This window comes from Pagrus major, chromosome 20 (genome assembly GCF_040436345.1).
Source record: "Pagrus major chromosome 20, Pma_NU_1.0".
Lineage (NCBI taxonomy): Eukaryota > Metazoa > Chordata > Actinopteri > Spariformes > Sparidae > Pagrus > Pagrus major.
Genome location: NC_133234.1, coordinates 14,015,277 through 14,037,517, shown reverse-complemented (window position 1 = coordinate 14,037,517; position 22,241 = coordinate 14,015,277). Strand labels below are relative to the sequence as shown.

Sequence of the window (22,241 nt, the reverse complement as noted above, 5' to 3'; positions counted from 1 at the left end):
TGATGGCGGAGCGGGGCGGGAGCCGAAAGGAAAACGGAAGTGCTCTTCTTCGACGCTTCAAAAGCGGGCAGATGAGCTACAACGACGCCCCCGTGTGGCCGAGGAAGTTCGCCAAAACATCACGCTGGCAAGTTAAAAATTCAACAATAAGGTTAATTTTGTTAGCAGATACTGTTAACAAACAGCCTGGATATTACTGGAGTGATATGATCATTAGCTGTTTTCATTAACTTATGAGCTGTCAGTCTCTTTTTCAATGTTTCAGGTTCAACCTTTCAGTTTCTCATTAACAGTTTGTTTTCTGTTTATCAAATTAGCATCTGTTAGCTAAGTGGGCTAAATCAAAAGGAAAAACAATCAACTGTTGTGCTAGAGGCTCTAATTAGTAAGTATTTTAGTAGAATAATTTAGATATTGTAGCTGTTGGAGATGGAGGTATTTTTTTATTGATTTGGGTAGTTTAATCTATTGATAAGTGATCATATTTGATAAGATGATCATATAAAATCTGCACATGAAAAATAACAAGTCAGCTAACGGACATGTGGTGTTGTTACAATTTATTTTTTGAATGTAGTGGAGCACAGTTTGGCCCATAAAGTAGCATAAAATGGTAATAATTAAGCAAAGTAAAAGTGAACTTAATCACAGTAACTGATTAAATGTTATTTACCCACGCGTCTTTCTGCTAAACCAGCAGATCCCAGTCTAATTTTCACATCATCCTGATCATTATACTGAACATTAGATGAAATGTGTCTTCACAGTTTGTCCTTTAATCCTAATCCAAATCAACATCTGTTCGTTACCCTATTTCACTTGCAACAGCTGTCCTCAAAAAGGGGCCAGTGGACTAAAATTTTTGTCCAGAACAGACTGTACAGGTTAGGATGATGATGCAACAAAAGCTTCATAAAAGAATAAAAAAATGTTTAATAGCTACTTATCCTGACAAGTGGTGGAAAATATGGATAAATTCCTCTATCATATCACATCTAATCTATATGTATACTGATGTAACACATGGCAAGACAGGAAAACCAGAAAGGTATTCGTGTTTTAGCCTAATTCAGAAAATAAAGTATCTGTGACTCACAAATCAAGCTACATTGTTACTTGAGTGCAAAATCATATGTAGAGATATCAAACAGATAGATACTACAGCAAAAAAAATCTGGGGTATATATTTTTATATTGCTCAGGGATGTTTTATGGTCCAGAAAACATTTCTGGAACTTCACAGAATAACAGTGTTACAGCATTCTCCTAAACAACTGAAGTAGATGGGGACTTGTTTTAAAATGTAAAAAAAACAAGCAAAATGGCTCCATGCGGCTCGTTCGGGTTAATCCAAGTCTCGGGAAGCCCAGTGATCTCGAATTGATTTGAAAAGATGTTATATACAGAATTTAGCCATGGTAAACTTTGAGCTTATCAGCTGCAATGAAGATTTTAGCTTAAAAAGGGGTGCAAAAAAGTCTTTTCAAATCAGTTTAGGATCTCAGGGCTTCCCAAGACTTGGATTACCCTGGACCAGCCATTTTTCTTTTCCTTTTCTTTTTCAGGTGATTTTTACATTTTTAAACAAGTCCCCATCTACTTCCAGTTGTTAAGGAGAATGCTGCAACACTGTTTTTCTGTGAAGCTCCAGAAATGTTCTGTGGACTACGAAACTTCACCTGACTTTCCTTCGGCATGGGTATATAGGCATAGATAATGACTGGATTTTTAATTTTTGGTGGACTTTTCCTTTAACGACATCAGCTTAACATGGTCACGTTGGAGTTGAAATTCAGCTCAACAAATATAAATTGCATTTATCATTCATGTCTGGCACTCATCCATTTTAACAGTGACCGATATTAGGGATGAGAGATTATTATGCAATCCTGGCTGAGGAATGAAAATGCTATAGATTTGTATCAACAGTTGCATAATGTGTCTGAAACTCAGAACAGGGGTTGTGCTGTAAATCTACTGCTGCACTTTAATGCTATTTTCCAAAATTCAGATTTTATTTGACTGACTTTTCTCCTCATAGAGATTTAACTTGATGATTACAAACCCCAAAACGGGAAATAACTGAGGGTCTGTGCTGTTTATTTCTGGCCACAGATGACATTACATATTATATTGGTTTAGCTGTTACTTATTGAGATTTTTCATATGACTGGATTTTGACATTTTTTCTTGGCAAACTCCCAGTGTCATGTCCCCACAGTCCCACATATGGCTTGTTTGGCCGGGCTTTGCTCCCGTAATCCACTCGGTATAATCTCCATGTTGTGCACTTTTATCTGACGCACCACATCCACAAAACACACAATAAACCCAAACATCCATGAGGCTGTGATACAGTTGTCTTCTTTTATTCCCCAACACACATACATACATACAACATACAAACGAATGGATCCTTCCACCACCCAGCCCTCCCTCCTCCCCTTCTCACCTTTCATTCATACTTTCACCTCACCCATTTTCCTCCCGCCCTCCGCTCCACGGGCATCTTTTCACATCTGTGGGCACGGCCTTGCATAATCCTTCAGCTGGCCTGCTACGACAGAGGGAGGGGAAAAAGATAATAAAATCATTACTAGTTCCCGCTTCGTAGCCCGGCGGATTATGGCTCTTATGCGAACAGATTTTTGATGAATTTACATAACAGTGAATTCAGCAGGCAGAGGGGAAAAGGTCGGAGCAGAGGACACACACACTATCACACACACACAACCGGGACCCGATGCTGAAGTGGTTTCAGCTCAGCCAGTTAATTCAGGGTTTTACATCCCCGCTGCAGGAAGTGAAGCTTGTCCTCCTGGGGTCACAAATCCCAGACATTGTCATCAGGGAATTTCACAGAAAAAATAATCCTTTTCCTTTTTTTCAGGCAGATGTAACCAATACTCATGCAGATTATCACACACTGGGATATTAGCTGTGATTAGCCTGTGGCTCTTTAATACATCCTAAATCTGTTTCACTGTCATATATTTAAAAACAAAAGGGAGTCAAACAACAGACAGAAGATCCAGATGAGCCGCTATTGTCTTATAGTGTCGCTGTTTTTCAACAGAGAGAATAATAAAAATGATGAAATGATTTAGTCAACAGTTAACATATTGTCATAATTAATCAAAAAGCTTACTTCACTTTGCAGATTGCATGGTGCATCAGAGCCAAATTAGTGTATATTTGAATTCATTTTATTTTACCAGCAATCAGATTACAAAAACACTCAAATAATCAGAAAATTGCAAAATTTTGGATCTGATAATCGACTAGGCCTGTCAACCCCTCGTATAAAGTATGTACATACATGCATATATGTATATATACATAATTATATATATATAAATAACTTCTTTATACTTTTACTTGCGCTACTTAAGTAGATTTTTTTTTTCAGAAAATTACCATTGACACTTTTCCTCAAGTCCTCTTCATATGGGTGACTTTCACTTTACCAAAGTAATATTTTAGCATGATATCATTAAATTTACTCAAGTACGACTTTTGGGAACTTTTTACAACATTGATACTATATATACTATTTACTATCACTATAAACTATCTGTATATTTTGTTATACAATACAGAAAAAACAGCCAGATTAATCAATAATAAAAAGAACTGTAAGATACAGCCTCAGTTCTTTTGTACTGTAATCAATATATGTGACTCTTTAAATGTTGAATCTGCAGTAATTCAGACAACACTGTAATTAATGCAAAGTAAGCAAAGAACCCAAACTGTAAACAAGCAACTCTACCCCTGTGAACTCATAGTGTCCTATTTCTTGCGTCAGCTTCAGATGGCGGTATCATTTACAACACTCCACACATGAACTGCTGACTCCTCCCCGCCAGCACGCAACCCTGGATGCAGCCACACCTCCCCTGATACTAACCTCCAGCATCCCATCAGGCTGGGCAGACGCACAGGGTCGCCACACGCTGAGAGGACAGCTCTGTCCCGTGTGAGGATACTGAGAAGAAGATTACCAAACAGAGGGAAGCCAGAGGGGCTTTTTTGCTGCACTGCACGGGTCAGCTGCCGAGTCTCTGCTTCCCAGGTCGTGTATGATGCGCTTGTCTGAGGACAAGAAATCACCAGAAGAAGGTAAGCACACTTTTTTTTCTAATTATATTATAATTAGCTCAAGAAAAAGTGGTTTATGAGCTTTAGAGAAAATTATTTGAATTACATAAAACTGTATTTGACAGATTATTGATCAATTGAAATAATGCAGAAGAGATTCTTGATGTTTTTGACTCATTTTATCTAATTTAGCTTGAGTTTTTGTAGTTGTAGCAGTGTAACACACACACGCATGCACGCACGCACAGTTACATCAAAGGACAGGGCATTCAATCCCTCCGAGGGAACACAGACTATTCAATCTGTCCTAATCCCGATTTTTTTGATTTGGACCAGCTCTGTATCATGTGCAGGAAAGTATTTATTTGTGCAGTTTTTATTACTAATCGCACATCACACTCTGTTTCCCCTCTTGCAGAAATGAGTTTGGGGGCAGCGTGCATTTTCCTGCGAGGAGGGAAAAATATTGTGAGTACAACAGCGACACCTTTTTATATTTTTGATGGGTTGTGTTGATGTTTGGAAACTGGTCTGAAAGGTTTATGGGATTATAACCCAGGAGAATAACAGGATAAAATGAGAGGAAATACACACTCAGAGAGACAGAGAATCTGAGCCTCCTCTTTACTATTGTATTCCAGTGATTATACCGTAGAAATATCCTGTATTAAACTGTATAGATAAATGTTGTAAATGAGTTCTCTATGCATGCTTAACAGCTGCTTCATTTTACTGTAGCTTTGTATTACAGAGCACACATGAAGTCCAAATTAAAGTGGACCTAACCAACTGTTTTTCTCTTCTTGCAGGCGAGACAACTGGCTGATGATGAGATTGATGGTGAGTTATTTTCTGACCATCTGCATCTTCGTTTATTCTTATTTTTTTTTATCATTAAATGCAGATTTAACTAGTTGTTGTAACCCACACAACCATTACAGAAACTTTTACACCACGCTGGCTAGCTGACTTAATGTTTTGTTGCACATTTCTCTGCAGAGCTGCGTGATGCATTCAATGAGTTCGACAAAGACAAGGACGGGCTGATCAGCTGTAAGGACCTGGGGAATCTGATGAGGACGATGGGCTACATGCCCACAGAGATGGAGCTGATCGAGCTGAGCCAGAACATCAACATGAACCGTGAGTGAAGACAAAAACACGATAGTTAATCTGTTTAAATCAATGAAACACTTTTAAAAGTTAGAGAGTGGTGGATGCTTCTTAATTTCTGCATCAATTCTTTTAATTTTCCCTCCAGTTGGTGGAAGAGTCGACTTTGAGGATTTCGTAGAGCTCATGACCCCGAAGCTTCTGGCAGAAACAGCTGGGATGATTGGCGTGAAGGAGCTTAAAGACGCCTTTAAAGAGGTGAGAACTTCCTTAAATTCTTCAGGCTGTCAGATCTTTTTCTGCTTCCCTGTTCCAAAGATAATCCTTACCTTTTTAAAATCTTCTTCTATTGTTTCTCTGGTTAGTTCGACATGGACGGGGATGGAGAGATCACAACGGAAGAGCTGCGGTCTGCCATGACCAAGCTGATGGGAGAGCACATGAACCAAAGAGAGATCGATGCCATAGTCAAAGAAGCAGACGACAACGGGGACGGAACGGTAGACTTTGAAGGTGCGAGCCGTCTTTATAAATGCATTTCAAGAGTTTCATTTCAAGACTTTATGAACTTATGTTACAGGGGTTCAGCCACAGTGATTTTATTTATGATGAATCTACAGTAAACAAATGAAACTCTTCTTCTCCTCTGCAGAGTTTGTCAGAATGATGTCCCATCAATGACAACCAGGAAGCCGTCAATCAAGCGAAGCACCTCTGCACCTCTACAGACATGTTTGGATACTGACGCTGTCTTCCTGTAATTCCTCTTAACTGATTGTACATATGAAGAACAAACACTAATAATATTAACATTCATATTAAAGTGCTGAGACAATTCAGGTCGCTCTCAGAGAGAATTTCACAGCTATGCAAAGATTGACAATCATGTACTGAGACTTTTTTAAAAGTGTAACATTATGGCACAGAGTGTGTAAACAAATGGATGTATTGTTGGTTTGTTTATGATATTTGTTTATTGTATATACAGGAAGTCATTTTGGATTGTTTTGTTGAATTGGATTGAGATTTTTTTTTTAAATGTATGTATCGCTGACAGAATGTATTTATTCTTTATTTAATTACTCTGACAGTATTGCATTACTCTCTTGTCATAATCAGAATTTACCAACAGTTAATATACTACTGTGTAGTGTTGTCACCATAATGGAAATTATAACTTTGATACCATACCTAAAACATATCGATACCACGTTCGATAATATGAGGAAAATTTGATGCAACAATGAGATTTTAATGAAAAGATAAAAATATCAAGGCTTGTGTAATGTGTGTTGAGCCCAACAGCATCCTCAAAAAAGAAACGGCACTGGATAATAGATGTGATGTGATCAGCAAACTGTGTATTGTAATATCAACATACATAATATTTTGTATCCGTACAGTAATTATCTTCTCTGACCACATACGATCTCCCCATTACATTGCCTTAAATTTGATATGTTGAAGATTGTTGAAAAAATGTTCTTTCATCTGAGCTTTTATGTCCCCAACGCTTTTCAACACAAAGTGACGCCCTTGTGTGTAATGCAGCAGTGAATGTCAACTTGCTACTGGTACATGTGTATCGATACTGCAGAAAACGAGAATTCAGAATTGATATGTATCGCTATTTCGATTTTTTTTTTGACAACACTACTACTATGTAAAGTATATGTATATGTACAGCTTGTTGTAATGTGGAACTTCTTATCTAACAAGTTAGATACAAAATAAAACATATAAGTAAAAGTAAACTTTGCACACGAGTGATGATTTGAATCAATGCAACATGATTCCCGTCTGCATGTTAGCTGTATCAAGTATCTGATGAAAACCTGAAGCTGCCTCAAAATTCGGCGAATTCTACACAAACTAATGAGACTTTAGTTTGCAATATGTAAGAAGTTTGGTTGAAAATATCCAAGACTTCATTAAAATTAACAGCAGATGGCGAGGGAATAACAGTTTTGATGTTTTGACGTCTGTGTATTGTGTCGCAATGTTTAGCATGCTATCCAGCTAGCCCCGGTACATCAGGGATCAAACTTCCTGTGCTAGCACTTCCTCGGGGCTCCTAGCTCCCAGCCTGTACCGCTATCTGCACTGCTAACTGAGCTAACTAGCTAACAGAAGCTACAGTTGGCAGCGGTTAGCGGTTACTCTCTTGATATATTGCCTTCTATTCCTTTTATGAATTCATCATTTGGCCAATTCTCACATATTGTACCTTTAACAATGAACATATGAAAGAAAATCATGTCACATGATGATGTAATATAATCAAATTCCCAGCATGACTGCCATAATAAATCAACTTGCATAATAACACATAACTTGTGCTTGTATAATACATCCATGCAATGATCTGTATGTATTTCATGTGCCAGAGAAGGGATTTGGAAACCAGAAACATCAGTGATGCGGCTGTGCTGTGGGCAGAAATGTTGAGGATTGAGTAACTTCTCTGCCCTGGCTTTGGATAAAGAGACCAAAAATGGACCGGCTTCTCATTTGATAAACAGCATCCCAAAATTGTGACATCATGACATTATGCATAACAGATTTCTAGGTATTAAGCGTGAAAAAAAAGAGGAAAAAGATGTACATTTCCCAGAATTTTGCCATTTAGAGAGTCATTCTTGAATGGAACAAGTACAATTTGTTAATTCTCGTGGACATCTTCGTGAGGGGAATTTAAGGATGTGGACGGGAACACAATGCACCCCTCTCTGAATGTCTGTCTGTCTGTGCACATCAGCCAGACAGATGTTATTGAATGACAAATCGGACAGAACTTAAAATGGACGGACAGATGGGGCGAGAGGGCTTATAGTACCAATTAACAAAAGTGAAGCTGTTCTCTCCCTGAAAACACAGACCTAATAACTACGCACATCTGTCGGTGGCGCTCCACAGATTAGACAAGGAAGGTATAGCATGCCAATGTGCTTAATGAAAAAGTGTTTTCTTGTGTTGTTTAAAACTGCTCTTTTGTGTGTGTGTGTTTGTGTGTGTGTGTGTGTGTGTGTGTGTGTGTGTGTGTGTGTGTGTGTGTTTGTGTGTGTGTGGGCAGTTAGAGTGAGACAGACAAGAGTCATTTAGGATGGGTTAACATTGTGTCATTGCTTTTATAATGTATAGTGTGTGAGAAGAGGGGGTACCATGTGCACATGAGGGGTGTAGTGACCAGAGAGGTTGATGAGTCCAAAGAAAGAATCAGATGATGTAATGCTCGCTGACCGGCCTTTGCCCTGATCCTTCCCTGATCCCTCTAACATCCAGCATCGACCTTTATTGCATTAATCCACAATAATCTCTCCCTCTCTCTCTCCATCTTGGTCTCTTTCTGACTCAGTTCAAAGGTAGCCCCTCTGCCCAGCAGCTTGCCGGCGTGCATGTTAATGAGAACTGCGTTTCTCCCAGCATTGATAACTGTCTGATTTGTTTTTGTGTGCGTGCGGATTTTGTTTATCTATTTATTCCAGAAGACCTCATAATCCTTCTGAGAAATGGCGGATGTGACCGGGGTATCTGTTGCTGGGCCACCTGCGCTGTGAGGGTTAACACAGTCTATCAGTCATCCAGTCTTTTCCTGTTTACATTAATCTGTGAATTTGTTTTATAACATCACAGCGTTATGTAATGCCTGCAACTATAGGATACATGTTACTCACTAACTGAGCTGAATGCAAAGTTGTTCTGTGGGTTGCTCAAGTGTATTTTTGACAGGACACATCTGTTGTGGGGATAAGGAAACTTTGTGACGTTCTGATTACAATAAAAAGCTCAGTAAATGCTTCAGATTCATCTGATTAAATTCACCCCTACGAGTTAAGTTTGCAAAATTTCAATGTGTACAAGTTTTAGTAATATACTGTTATACATTGTATTTTTTTTTGTTCCAATCGGCCAGTCTGAGAACTAGAGAATAAAACTATATTAATATGTTCCTGCAAAAACATGATCTCTCTGCATTTGTAGCCTACTGACCAGAATCTGAATCCAGTGTCATTACAGATCACAACAAAGAGGAGCCTGATCCCCCAGAGTCAGGGGTCAAAGGGTTTAACCTACCTTTACGTTGTTTCAACAATGTCTGCAAAAAAACAACATCAAAACAAACTGGAAACTGCTTTTTTCACTTATTTATTTGTGAAACAGTCCAGTAAAGGTTTTGCATATAAATATAAAGGACTATTGTCTCTCAGAAGGTCTCATATCACTGAGTGGGTGTGATGAATCAATTTGTCAAGAGCTGCCAGTACTTTTTATTTTTTACTAGTGTGTAATAGCCTATTTGTGATGAAACTTTTATTATTTTATGTTTTTTTAATGAACCTTTATTAAATTAATCTTTATATAGTCACAAGTACATGACTATAGCCTGATTACGTGGATTCATTGTCTCGTTTCAAAGTAAATGTTTACTTTAATGTAATGTATCCATGTATAAGGTGAAGTATTACTAGAAACAAAACTATTTAACTACAATTACAGCCAGTGGTAATGCATTAAAAACTCATACTTTGTCCCTTTTCGCACAAAATGTGCTCACTATGATATTCACTGACGTTTCAGCCGTCCAATCGAAACCGTCACACGGAGAAACGGAAGCCGGAAAGGGACAATCAGTAAGTTCTCGCGTTAGCGCAGCCTCTCCGTCACTTCAGGAGAAATGTGTCCAGCAACAGAGCGCTAGTAGTCTTCTGAAGTGAAAAGGCAAGCCGAAGTATGTAATACTCACTCATGCACACATCCACATGTTGATGCTTTATTTTCAAATAGCGTGGTGACGATTTAGCGTGTAAAAGCAGCTAATGATAGCTTACTACCTAGCTAGCTCTGCTGGTAGCTGCATGCTTCCCTGCAGTCAGTGACATGTCCCAGGTCATAACTGGAAGTCCTGTTAGATCCACGAACAAGGTTTGAAACACAGGTAGAGCACTTTACTCCTGTAAAACATCAATTTGATACATATGAGGCTTCAGAAATCTTCACTGTCATCCTAATTAGCCAGATATTTGGCTAACAGTTGCCACAAAGTTCAGGTTGTTTACATGTATTGCTAACTGCTCAGACTGGTGATTTTGGTTGAAGTCTTAGAGGTTCTACTTTTTTTAAATTTATTTTTGAATTTTACTCATTAAAGTGTGTTTATGGGTCTGGGAGAGTACTACTGCATGTGTGGAAAAAGAAGTATGAAGGCTTTTTTGGCTCCAGAGCTGTATGCAATCTGATAACTTGCCTCCAGTGATGTCACTCAGTAGCGAAGTTGCATTGTGGGTAATTGAGGTGCCAGGTTTTGAGAAGCAGTCCACTGGTCTAGCATTACACTCCTATGACACTGTTGGACTCATTGTGGATGGTTTAAAAACAAATGGTCAAAATTGATGCTGCAGAACCAGAGATATCACCTTTCTTACTCCATGCGTTATTCCACCTTTTAAAAACCTGACACCTACATTACCCAGAATGCAAAGTAGCCACTTAGTTACATCACTGGAAGCAATTAAGGTGAAGATAAGGTAGGACCTCATTACATTATTCTGTTCACACAGGTCTCCACTGATGTTGGCTGGATGTAGGAGCCTTTTCTCGCCCACCTTTAGTCGACTTTGTACCAGGAGGAACTTGACCTCTCAGGCTGCTCTCTACACCACTACCATATCCACCTCACCATCTTTTCCTCCACCGGCTCACAGTCACAGCTTCTTGACAAGCCAACACGCTTCACTCCCTATAAACTCATCCCTCCACTTCTCTTCCACCCGCTGCGTCTCTCATTGTCACAGTCCAGGCCTGATGGAGCTGAAAGAAGTTCTACAGGTGATGGAGCAGCTTGCTCCTCTGTCTCTGGCTGAGTCGTGGGACAATGTCGGCCTGCTGGTGGAGCCCAGCAAATCTCGGCCCATTAAAAACATCCTGCTAACCAACGACCTTACAGATGCCGTCATGGAGGAAGCACAGGCCATGAGCTGCGACCTCATTATCTCATATCACCCTCCGCTGTTTCGACCAATCAAACGTCTGGTTCAGAAGGACTGGAAGCAGCGATTGGCGATCCAGGCAGTGGAGGCTGGGATAGCGATCTTCTCCCCTCACACGTCGTGGGATAGTGTAAAAGGAGGAGTGAACGACTGGCTGGTCGGGGGACTTGGTAAGAGGTCATCCTGAATGGAAAATGTGCCACACACACCTACACACACTCATTGTGCATATTTAATGAAGGTACAGGATAAAATGTTTTGACACATGACACTGACCCAATGGTCAACTATTCTGACCAAGTGTCCTCAGACTTGTCCCCTGAGTTTTTTTTTCCATCTCTGGTGTCTTCCTCTGATTCTTAGGTAGCGGTCAGGTGTCTGTGCTGAGTCAGGCTCTTGGTGGCGCCTCCCATAGTCACAAACTGGAATTCATGGTCAAGAACACAGAGGAACTAAATGCTGTTATGGAGGAACTGAAGGCTTGTGACAGTGGAACAACAATACAACATTCAGTTGACAGGTCCTGCACGTTTGCCTACACCAATATGTGTGCCAAGGATGTGTTTATGAATTAGCACTTAAACTGGGCCCTATGTTTTGCATATTGTGGGGCCCAAATGACTAATAAGTACAGAAAGATGAGGCTCAGATTGTTATTTTAAGTGGCTGACAACTTCACAGAAAGTATCCTTCAAGAGATAGATCTTTTAATTAATGAGTATCCTTTTTGTTTAAATAGAAACGGCTGCTATGTTGCTCTGTTCAAATCCACCAGACTCCATTGACAAAAAAACTGTGATTTTACCTTGCAGGACACTGGTCTAGTTGCTGGTCTACCGCTTCCTTAATCCGTTAGTATGTTTCTGTTATTGTGTGACTCAGATGTTTGCACACATTATTTGTCAATTCTGAAGTAATGTGTTAAAAACACCAAAGTTGCACAAAAACACAAACAAACCAACCAATCGAGGTAGAATTACTGTTTTTGTCCATGGAGTCTGGTGGCTTTGAGCAGAGCGCTATAACCGCTGCTTCTGGTTAATCAAAAAGGATTTCACTCTTTAACAAAACGGGTTGTAATTTCCTTAATTTCAGTACAGCATGAAATCAGCTTGCAGGCACCTAAACCTTCACAGTTAATCCACAGTTATTTTTTAATCTGGGTTTTACTCAAAGTTATGAAAACTGTTTGTACAACATTTTAGGAGTCAGTTTAAATGAAGAAACAGCCACTGCTACTGCAGTCACAACATCCAGATTTGCTTTATTTTACTGGCCACTTAGCCTGTGAATGCAATGCATTTTGGGACTAACTTTTCACACCTTGGGTGTCAGAGCTCCCACAAAGAGCCTGATACATCACACAGGCCCTGCTCTCAACTCCACCACCAGAAGCTGGTAACTTAACTTTGACAGCAAAGTAAAAGCTCAAACTCATGCACTCTGCCTGGTTGATTTCCTTTTTTCAGCAAGTGTGAAGGCAACTTACTGAAATGAACAGAAACTAGACGTTCATATAAATTGGAGCACGGTCATTACTGATGTAAGGTCCACAGAATTTGTAGGTAATAGGTTTAACCACAAGTCACTTGCCCTGGTGAATAACAGTTTATTTGCCCTCGTAACAGACCGGACAGCAGTGGGATCCATGTCAGTGTGACCTGCAGTGACTCAGCACTGACCCCCAGTGTCCAGACCCTGTTACGACACAACGCTCCCAGCCTGTCCCTCAACATCCTGAAGTTAGAAAAGGTACAGCACAAACAGCACACTGAAGAAATTCAGCAAATGCCATGATTTTTCCAATAATGTCGTTATTTTTAAGAATTAGCACAATTGTCGTTCACTGGAAACTGAAACTTTTGTACTAACTTGCCATCTTTTGTGCCCTGCAGCCCCCTCTTCCGGGCCATGGCCAAGGTCGACATAGTATTTTGGACCAGCCTGTAACCGTGGCCACTGCCATCCAGAAAATGAAGTCCCACTTGGGTTTGAGTCACCTCCGTTTGGCTCTAGGATGGGGGAAAACGCTTGGTAATGAACACTTATACAAAACAGCAGGCTGCAGAACAACAAAGTAGAGGATAAGAATACTTACTAATTAGCCCAGCAGATGTCCTGATGGTCTGCAATTGTTATACCGAGCAAACAACAAATCTGCTGGTTTCACAAATGTGCACAAATTGAAAAAAAAAAAAAACCCTAGTCTTCAGCCTGAACATGAAGGTAAATGACAAGTACGGCCAGAGATGTCAGCCTGGACTTTGGATTCTTTGAGGATTAATAGTTCACACAATCAAAGCAATCAAAGTCTCAAACAGCCCCAGTGCCACTAAAATGAAGCAAATTCATATCATGCATTGATTTCAAACTTTCATGTTTGCTTCGTGGTAAATGTCAGTTAGTCTTTGTTCTGATATTTCCCAGAGTCTTCTGTGTGTACTGTGGCTGTGTGTGCTGGATCTGGGGCCTCGGTGCTGAATGGAGTCAAGGCAGACCTCTACATCACAGGTAGGCATTTTGAACAAAACCCCAGTTTAGTTTAATTCAAAATCTCAGAAAAGATCACAGTTTAAGGGCATCACAGTATCAGACAATTATTGTTATTATTAGTTTAAATGAATGAAGGAAAACAGAAGGGTTTTTTAGGTAGAAGTCAATATCCTACTGCTAATGTATTTGCTTGACATCGCTATGCCTGCAGATGTAATTTTTATATCCACTGTTCAGGTGAGATGTCCCACCATGAAGTGCTGGACGCCTCGGCTAAGGGAACCAGCGTCATCCTCAGTGACCATAGCAACAGTGAGCGAGGCTTTCTGGCTGTGTTCAGGGAGAGGCTGGCTGTGCGTCTTCCTGACAGCGTAACAGTGGTGGTGTCGAAGGCTGACAGAGACCCTCTGGAGGTGGTCTGACCCATTTTGAGCAACAGTTGCACAAGTCAGTCTTGTTGGATAAAATTGTTGACTGTACAAAAGCAATGTCTGCTTTAAATTGATTTGTGTTACATGATTGCTTAAAAATAAACTATCTTCCAAGCTGTCCAGTGACCGTAAACCAGTTGCACAGTGTATCAGTGCAACATGTTATGATGAATAGGGCTTCCTCGGTTCATGTTGTATTATTTATCATGTTTTCCTGCCGTCTCTTAATAAAAATGGAATCTGGTTGATCAAAAAAATGGACTTTGGGCGTGTTGTATAAAAAAAGATAACCTCAAATTCACGGCGGGAGCCAAAGATAAAAGCATGTAATCTGAAATCTGGCGGCATGTGTCGTTTTGCACGCAGAGGATTTATTTATGGACTACACATATCGTGATTTAATCCTAATAACCACTGACCTTAAGTGCCCCCTGTGCCGGTGTGCAGAGGGAATTTCAACATCCACAAATAAAAAAATTACATAAAAGGAAGAGTGTTTGCATCCTGCACACAGGAACTGAAAAAAAAAAACGTAATCCTCATCAGATTAAAAGGTTGTTCATCATAAACATGCTTCTGTTTTACAGGGAGTGTTCAAACAGCAGGAGCATCTGCATCAAAAGTGAACCGGAAATGAAAATTTTAAACACAATTTATGATATTTTATACATTTTTAAAGAACCTGACCTTTAGACCTCAGTAAGCAAACGAAGGTGGAAATCAAACCACTTAGCACATCCATGTCAAAGAGCAGGCCTATGCTAATACTTAATGCACTGTAAACAGCATGCACCACCTTCCCCCGCTCCTGTAATGGTAAGAAAACAAAACCAGTAACAATCCCCATCATCGGCCATTATAGAGTCTGGTGGCCGCAGCGCCTGCGACACACCTGTCAGTTCGTAAAAACATTAAGAGACGTCACGCACACCTCGCTGCCCCCATCAAGGTAATGACTTTACTCTCAGCATGGCGTTCACACCTCTGCTTCCTCTCGGCCCTCGCTCGCTTTTATCCCCACTGACAAACACACGTATACATGCGCGCACAAATGGAGAAGGAAAACAACACCTAGAACAACATTTAGACTTCACTCCTGTAATGTGACCCCAGCTGTTGCTCTTATAGTGGCAGAAATGTCTGAGCAGGTAGATTTGGGCCCTGGTTTTCAGCAAAAAACATTCCAAGTTTTCATTTTCTAAGTATTGATCTTCACATAAAATCTCCCAGACAGACAAAAAGCCTCACAGTTTATCCTGTTTGATCATTTAAGTTGAAAAGGCTCGACTCATGATGTAACAGTAATCCTCTGATAAAGAGCCCCCATGGTCTGTTGACCAGTCCTCCAAAAAGCATCACTGCTTCTTGCATATTTAAGTCTCTGGTGAGGATTTGTTTTGACCATGGTCAGTTCAAGGAATTCAAGATTAAGCAACAAAAGCAGAACGGGGAACTTGTTGACGACGGCCAGTAAAATAATAAAAGAGAAGGAATACGGCTTTTTGCTGTCGATTACTTTGAGCTGCAGAAATCTAAAATCATATCACAGCTGGTTTGCATACTGACTTTTTTTTTTCCTCTCGGCCTTTTAACATTTTGCGCCGATTAGACACGTATATCCTCATATCTGATGCTGTAATGTTACTAAGAACACTGACTCAAGTATAATTTTGAGGTACTTTACTTGAGTATTTCTATTTTCTGATACTTTATACTTCACTACATTTTTGAGGCAAATATTGTAGTTTTACTCCACAACATTTATTTGATAAATTAGGTTACTAGTTACTTTGGAGCATGCTGCATCATATCTGATCCAGATATATATATGTGTATACATACGTACATGTCAATATACAGTATGTAAAATGTACTTTTACTTGTACGTTTGATACTTAAGTACATTTATTATCAGACACTTTCCTCAGTATTTTTTTTATGGATGAATTTCACTATTACTTAAGTAATATTTTAACATTATTTCTGTACTTTAACTCTGGTATGACCTTTGGGTACTTTTATAATACAGATATAACTAAGTACATTAAGTATTTCACTGACGTAAAAGGTTTTTCCATTGATGCTAATGTACTGCTGTGCTACATGATATTTCAGTGGGACAAAAAATGTCTATTTTACTCTTTTACATTGAAAAACATGTGAAGAGTGAGAATAGATAGGTAGATAGATAGAATATTATATATTGCTGTAGGTTAAACTACCAAAGAAAGTATATAAAATCATTATAAATAGCTCCCTCTGGAAGGAACATTAAAATGCTGCTTTTCAGTGGTTCAATAAAAAAAAATCACTAACATATTAATATAACACCAATAGGAGAGACTCAGCTTTATGATGAGTAGGCCTACATTTACTAACTAGCAGACCGTCTGGAACTACCAACAGAGGTTTGTGTGTGTGGTCTACATTGTGCGTTTCATTGTCTTTCATCCTGTCTGCTCACCAAACCTCCTTCACAAAACAGCAGAATTATATAGAATCAAGTCAACAGTGTTAAAAAGCGTTAAATATTATAGGAAATGTTTTCCCTGAATCAACTGCAAGACTGGGCTCATACCTGAATTAAAACTTCTCATATAACCTTCTAGACACTTATGTTTGCCTTGTGGCCAAATTGCAGCTGTCGGCCAAACTCTTCCTCTTCCACCTTCATTCATTCAAGGCCCGACTCCCTGCTGAGAGAGCCTAATAAGCAGAGTGGTGAGAGGAAGAAACATGTCATCAAGTCGTCAAACAGCCACAGGGGAGCTGTCAGTAAACACATTTCTATGTGTGTGTAGGAGCCAGTTGAAATTTGAGTAGCATTTCCCAGAATTGTTGAATAAATCACAGAAAAATATTATTAAAAATGGCAGTACACATCGTGTACCTCTGAATAAATGCTTTACTCATGACTACAAGTGAGGATAAATATATATAATATCAGAGACTGTTTCTTTTGGAAGAAATATTCAGATCCAACAACAAAATGTTAAAATACTGTAAAAGTGCAGATGTATCAGCAACAAAATGTACTTATCATATATATAAGTATCATGCATATATAATATAATTTACTTGTTGATGCATTAATGTGTAAGCAGAATTTTAATTTTGGAGGTGGAGCAAATTTGAACTACTTTATATCATTTGAGTAGTTTAACTTGTAGCAGATTTGTTTTCTTTGTATGTATAATGCTTATCTGCAAAGTAGCTGGTAACTGCAAATAAAACACAATATTTGCCTTTTGAAATGGAGTGAAAAATAATTTAAAAAGCACCAAAAATGAATACAAATAACTCAAAGCAGTACTGGAGTGGAAGTACTTCTTCTACCTCTACTGACATGAAATAACAAAGCACATAACTTTTCCCACTCTAAAGTAAACCCAAGATGTTTCAGATCACCTTTGATATGAGTGTTTGTGTTTATCAAGCAGGAACAGAAGGGAAGAAGAGTGTGGCGAGGCAGGGAGGCCAAAAGAAAAGGCCATTTGGCCTCATGTGTGAAGATCCACACACCTATTTAACAGAGCGATGCACCACTGTGGGCATTTGTAGCAAAGCACAGCAGAGGGATCAGAACAGAAATAGAGGCAAGAAAGAGCAACAGAAGATTGATATCACGTGTCTGTGGAAGGAAACAGAGAAGGAGACAGCGAGAGTTGAAGAGTGAAATGTTACTTTGCAGCAGGTGAAGAGGACGAATTAAGGGACAAACACACACACACACACACACAAGGAAAATGCTGAGCGTGGACATGTACCCCAGTCTGACTCTGGGACCACAGAGGATCGGAGACTGCTTCTACAGAGGTGAGTGTGTGTATACATGCATGTGAGTGTGAGAGATAGAAGTAGATATGATACACATGAATTGTAATTTTAGGATAATGTTATGGATCAGAAGTTCCCCTTAATTGATTGGTTAAAAAGTGTCACTCTGCCTGTCATGCTCAGATTATGAGAAATCGTTATAAATGTGTTCATTTCTTTTTTTGATAGAAACTTATGGCAGACCAACTTTGGCCCACGGGCCCCAAGCCTCCTATTGGTCTATCTATAACCACAGGGGTAGTGCACATTTCTAAGATAAACTCAATCAAATATGTAATGTGCAAAACAACATATACTGATCATTTATCTTAAATATGAAGAAAAAAAAGTGTATACATAAACATGTATAAATAAAATATAATAAAAAAGGCAATCAACTGGATACAAATCTGAGTATAAGATCAGAATGAAACTGGTTAAAATTAGTTATATTTTAGAAAACAGGCCATCTAAATCCAAAAATTTAAAGCAAATTATCAAAATGCTAACAAATAAATTGAACATTTTTAATTGAGCAAAATAGAGGGATGAAATCCTCTCTGGCAGAAGAAACAAAGAAAACGTCACTAACAAACCATCTTATTTATAAAGAGGACTTGAGGGGCGCTGAGTTTGAAGGTGATCCATATAAATAGATGTTGTTCTCTTTGAGGAGATGTTTCTCAGTGCCACCTTTTCATCTGTGGGGGAGGACATGTTCTATTCCTAGATACCTCAGAGAGGCCACGGGATGTTTTGCTAAAAAAAAAAAAGTCCATCTACAGGGCTTTTTACATCACCTGCAATATTCTGCAATATTTCAAATGAATGTGTTTATAAGTGGTTCCTACATTTAATCATGGTTTTGTGTGTCCCCACAGACCGGCAGGCTCCGGCCCACATGCCAATGTACCCGCCTCCCGCCTGTGACGTGGCGGCCAAGGCCCTGCCCCCAAGGCTGCTGGCCCCTCCCCCTGTCCCCAACGAGCCCGCCACCAAAACCCCAAAAGATGACGTGAGGATGGAGCTGGAGAACGCGTCTCTATGGAAACAGTTCAGCTCGGTGGGGACGGAGATGATCATCACCAAGAAGGGCAGGTGAGAGGAGATAGTGCAAAGACCTTTGACCCCACACTCTGTCTATACCTTAACTTTTTAATCTTCCATATTAACCATTCAGTTAATTTCTTCTCTGCAACTTTTTCAAGCCTGTTTCTTACATTGTTTTTGCATTTTCCCACGATTCTCTCTTCATCTCTGCCCTCATCTGCCAAAAAGTGAGCTCACTCTTGTCCCCTCTCCCTCCTTCTCCTAGGCGGATGTTCCCTGGGCTGAGGTTGAAAGTCTCGGGCCTGAACCCATCTCTCCGTTACATCCTCCTCCTGGACATCATCCCGGCAGACAACTCCCGCTACCGTTTCCAAGGCGGCGGTTGGCAGGCCGTTGGCGGTGCAGAGGCGAGGCTACCCGACCGAGTGTTCATCCACCCGGACTCACCCGCCACTGGGGCTCACTGGCAGAGCCGCACCATCTCGTTTCACTATGCCAAGCTCACCAACAACACACTGGACACACAGGGACATGTAAGCACAGCAGAAATACAGTGCCAAACATTCACTGGCAGATTGTGTCTTTATGGTGCATTTTGAGTCAATTTCCTTTCTTTTCTTTGCAGATAATCTTACACTCGCTGCATCGCTACCAGCCTAGAATTCATGTGATTGAAGCCAGAGATGTGCTGAGGTGGGGTGGAGGTCAACACTCCTTTGTGTTCCCTGAGACCCAGTTTATCACAGTCACCGCCTACCAGAACAACAAGGTACCAAAATAATACATTTATATACTAAGAAAGCGGGGCCACGAACACAAGCAGAAGAGAAGGTAAACCAACTGTACGCTTCTTCTTTGTTGTTTTCAGATCACAGAGCTGAAGATCAACTCCAACCCCTTCGCAAAAGGCTTCAGAGAGGAAGGCATGAACAGTAAAAAGTAATTCACAGAGAAACACACACATACAGATACATACACTTTTAATCGTTGCAAACATATGGAGGATCTAAACTCATTTTTTCTTCTCTGCAGACAAAGAGATGCAAGACAGAAGCGCAAAATGTCCACCGTGACAGAAACCTTGGATATTGGTAAGCAGGATTAACAGACTTGCACCAGTTTAAGTCATGAATTTGGACTTTATTTTGTCACTTCCTGTATCGCCTTTTTCCTAAAACTTCTCCACTCCTCCATCTGTCCCTCTTAGTGAACTGTGATCCATGCGACTCTGCTGAGCTTCTGCCGCAGCCCATAACCACTACTGCCACCAGCAGCACCACAGACCTGCAGGCCCTCGCTCTGGCCTCTCTGCCCCCGCTGCCTGATCCCTCCTGTGGCTACAGACCAGAGGAGGCCTCCTATCACGACACGCTGGTCCCGGAGCAGCAACTGGACCTCGGCCAGGCATTCATGGCATCCCAGATGTCTGATATCGGCATCTCGATGGCCAATGGGATGCAGAGCACACCAGGAAGTGAGGTGGCCAATAGTATGATTGAAAGGTAGGTGTGCAGAAAGACAGGAGTTTACTTTGTGTGATAATTAGTGGAGTTATATTTTGTTACCTTTGGCAGGAGCTAGGCTAGCTGTTTCTGCCTGATTTTCAGTCTTTATGCTAAGCTAAGCTAAATGTCACTTGCCTCCAGGTTTATATTAGGTAAAGAGATTTGAGAGTGGCATGAATATTTTCATCTTACTCTCAGCAAGAAAGGGAATAAGTGAATTACCCAAATGTCAGCTGTTCCTTTAAAATGATCATCTTCCTTTCTATTGAAAAATGGTCCTTAAAAATGTCCTGAGGGGCCAGGGGAACATCTGACACACAGAAACCAGCAAATGTTTTTCATTTTTGCTTGAAATTACTAACTGTAATAGCAAAATTGTTGACTAATCGTGTCTTTTCAACATTAAAATGAACATATATACTTCTTTTTCTCCTCCACAGATCGGACACTATTGGCGAACCCGCTTACACCGCCACCTTCCCTGCCACTCAGCCCAACTCCTCCTCTTTCCCCTCGGCTGCCCTCTCTCAGTCCTCCTCCTTCTCCTCCCTCCCTGTCCCCAACTCTTCAGATGCATCCAACCCTCAGCCTCCCATCGACTATCCCTCCATTCTTGCCTCCTCCCCCGCGCTCTCCTCCCCCTCCAGCACCACACCCTCACTGCAGCAGACCTCCTTCACCTTCCCCACTCCACCTCCTTCTAACTCCTCCTCGCCACAGCCACTTCTATCCTCCCCCCACTCTGCCGACACCTATCACACCATCCCAGAGATGATCAGCCCGCACACACCTACAGACGCCTCTTTTTCTGCCCCGCCCTCCACGTGTCAGTCAGGTCTTCAGGGTCAGATATCAGCTCAGTCTCTGCTCGCCCAGCCTGGTGGAAATAATGCACCTAGTGATCAAAACTCAGCAGCATTTATTGATACAAATATTCCTCTTGCTCCAGTTACCGCTCACCAAAACCAACCAGCTCCCATCATGCATTGCTCCCTCCCCTCTCACGCTGCTCCGGCATCTTTTGCCTTCACCTCCGTCCCTCCACACATGCAAAATCTGTCTTTTCCAAATGTGCCTCCCAGCTCTGCCCACCCTGCCCTGCACCTCCCAAATCTGAGCCACCAAGCCCAGACTCCCTCCCTTTCTGCTGCCTTCCCTCACTCCTCCTTCACTCACCCATCATCCTCCCTTCCTCACCCTCCTTTCCAGCCCTCCTCTTGCTTGGCCTCTTCCTTCCAGCAGTCTGCATCCTCGTTGCCACCAGCAGCCCATCCTCAAAATCTGCCCAATCCCTCCACTTCCTCCTCCACCTGCTCTTCATACCCTCCAGTGGAAATAGGTGCCATCCCTCAATTCAATCACACCGCCCCCTACCGCCCGGAGATGGTACTGCACCACCCGTCTCTTCTCCCTCAGCTGGATCCATCACTTCCCTCCAATCTTCCCACCTCCAACCCTCCCCAATCCCTCTACCCTGCCTTTCCGTCCTACCCTCTCCGGCTTTGTCAGGACCCTCACTCGTCCCTCTCCATCCCATTCAGGCATCTGTACAGACAGCACCAGCATGGCCACGCCCACCCCCAGGGGTCTTACCTGGACATGAGCACAAGAGCTGTGTTTTAAAACACAGGAACGTTATTGTTGATGAAATATTTTGGCTTGATAGCGCTTTTAGGTTTTTTTTTTAATCAATGTGTAGCATTAATTCAAGTAGACCAATTGTACTTTGTGTGTTTGTGTTCCCA

General features: G+C 40.9%; 3 protein-coding genes across 4 annotated transcripts; all 3 read left to right on the top strand.

Annotated features, from left to right (window-relative positions):
• The first annotated feature begins 111 nt into the window (after positions 1 to 111).
• Positions 112 to 6,053, top strand: cabp5a (calcium binding protein 5a). Its single transcript, XM_073489976.1, has 8 exons — positions 112 to 127; positions 3,809 to 4,122; positions 4,520 to 4,569; positions 4,911 to 4,941; positions 5,101 to 5,244; positions 5,363 to 5,472; positions 5,580 to 5,727; positions 5,867 to 6,053. Exons 2-8 carry the CDS (start codon positions 4,083 to 4,085, stop codon positions 5,893 to 5,895), a joined length of 552 nt encoding a protein of 183 aa, XP_073346077.1. The 5' UTR covers positions 112 to 127; positions 3,809 to 4,082; the 3' UTR covers positions 5,896 to 6,053.
• Positions 6,054 to 9,855: 3,802 nt separating this feature from the next.
• Positions 9,856 to 14,258, top strand: nif3l1 (NIF3 NGG1 interacting factor 3-like 1 (S. cerevisiae)). 2 transcript variants are annotated; one of them, XM_073489553.1, is made up of 7 exons: positions 9,856 to 9,943; positions 10,773 to 11,371; positions 11,565 to 11,721; positions 12,830 to 12,953; positions 13,097 to 13,235; positions 13,629 to 13,712; positions 13,932 to 14,258. In XM_073489553.1, exons 2-7 carry the CDS (start codon positions 10,783 to 10,785, stop codon positions 14,114 to 14,116), a joined length of 1,278 nt encoding a protein of 425 aa, XP_073345654.1. In that variant the 5' UTR covers positions 9,856 to 9,943; positions 10,773 to 10,782; the 3' UTR covers positions 14,117 to 14,258. The 2 variants fall into 2 exon arrangements, with proteins under 2 accessions (XP_073345654.1, XP_073345655.1); XM_073489554.1 differs by lacking the exon at positions 9,856 to 9,943 and adding an exon at positions 10,095 to 10,150.
• Positions 14,259 to 17,871: 3,613 nt separating this feature from the next.
• tbx6 (T-box transcription factor 6) lies at positions 17,872 to 22,119 on the top strand. Its single transcript, XM_073490341.1, has 8 exons — positions 17,872 to 17,941; positions 18,823 to 19,039; positions 19,257 to 19,524; positions 19,617 to 19,760; positions 19,860 to 19,930; positions 20,024 to 20,082; positions 20,199 to 20,493; positions 20,937 to 22,119. The coding sequence occupies exons 1-8, from the start codon at positions 17,872 to 17,874 to the stop codon at positions 22,117 to 22,119; spliced, it is 2,307 nt and encodes a 768-aa protein (XP_073346442.1).
• The last annotated feature ends 122 nt before the right edge of the window (positions 22,120 to 22,241 follow it).

What these genes read in the sequence shown, in the direction of transcription:
- nif3l1 (XM_073489553.1), top strand. Translation starts at nt 10,783, where the DNA reads ATGTTGGCTGGATGTAGGAGCCTTTTCTCGCCCACCTTTAGTCGACTT. An exon ending in ATACAACATTCAGTTGACAG is followed by an intron (nt 11,722 to 12,829) that starts GTCCTGCACGTT and finishes CCCTCGTAACAG; the next exon opens with ACCGGACAGCAGTGGGATCC. An exon ending in ACATCCTGAAGTTAGAAAAG is followed by an intron (nt 12,954 to 13,096) that starts GTACAGCACAAA and finishes TGTGCCCTGCAG; the next exon opens with CCCCCTCTTCCGGGCCATGG.
- tbx6 (XM_073490341.1), top strand. Translation starts at nt 17,872, where the DNA reads ATGCTGAGCGTGGACATGTACCCCAGTCTGACTCTGGGACCACAGAGG. An exon ending in CGGAGACTGCTTCTACAGAG is followed by an intron (nt 17,942 to 18,822) that starts GTGAGTGTGTGT and finishes GTGTCCCCACAG; the next exon opens with ACCGGCAGGCTCCGGCCCAC. An exon ending in GACAGAAACCTTGGATATTG is followed by an intron (nt 20,083 to 20,198) that starts GTAAGCAGGATT and finishes TGTCCCTCTTAG; the next exon opens with TGAACTGTGATCCATGCGAC.
- cabp5a (XM_073489976.1), top strand. Translation starts at nt 4,083, where the DNA reads ATGATGCGCTTGTCTGAGGACAAGAAATCACCAGAAGAAG. An exon ending in GGCTGATGATGAGATTGATG is followed by an intron (nt 4,942 to 5,100) that starts GTGAGTTATTTT and finishes ATTTCTCTGCAG; the next exon opens with AGCTGCGTGATGCATTCAAT. An exon ending in TTAAAGACGCCTTTAAAGAG is followed by an intron (nt 5,473 to 5,579) that starts GTGAGAACTTCC and finishes TTCTCTGGTTAG; the next exon opens with TTCGACATGGACGGGGATGG.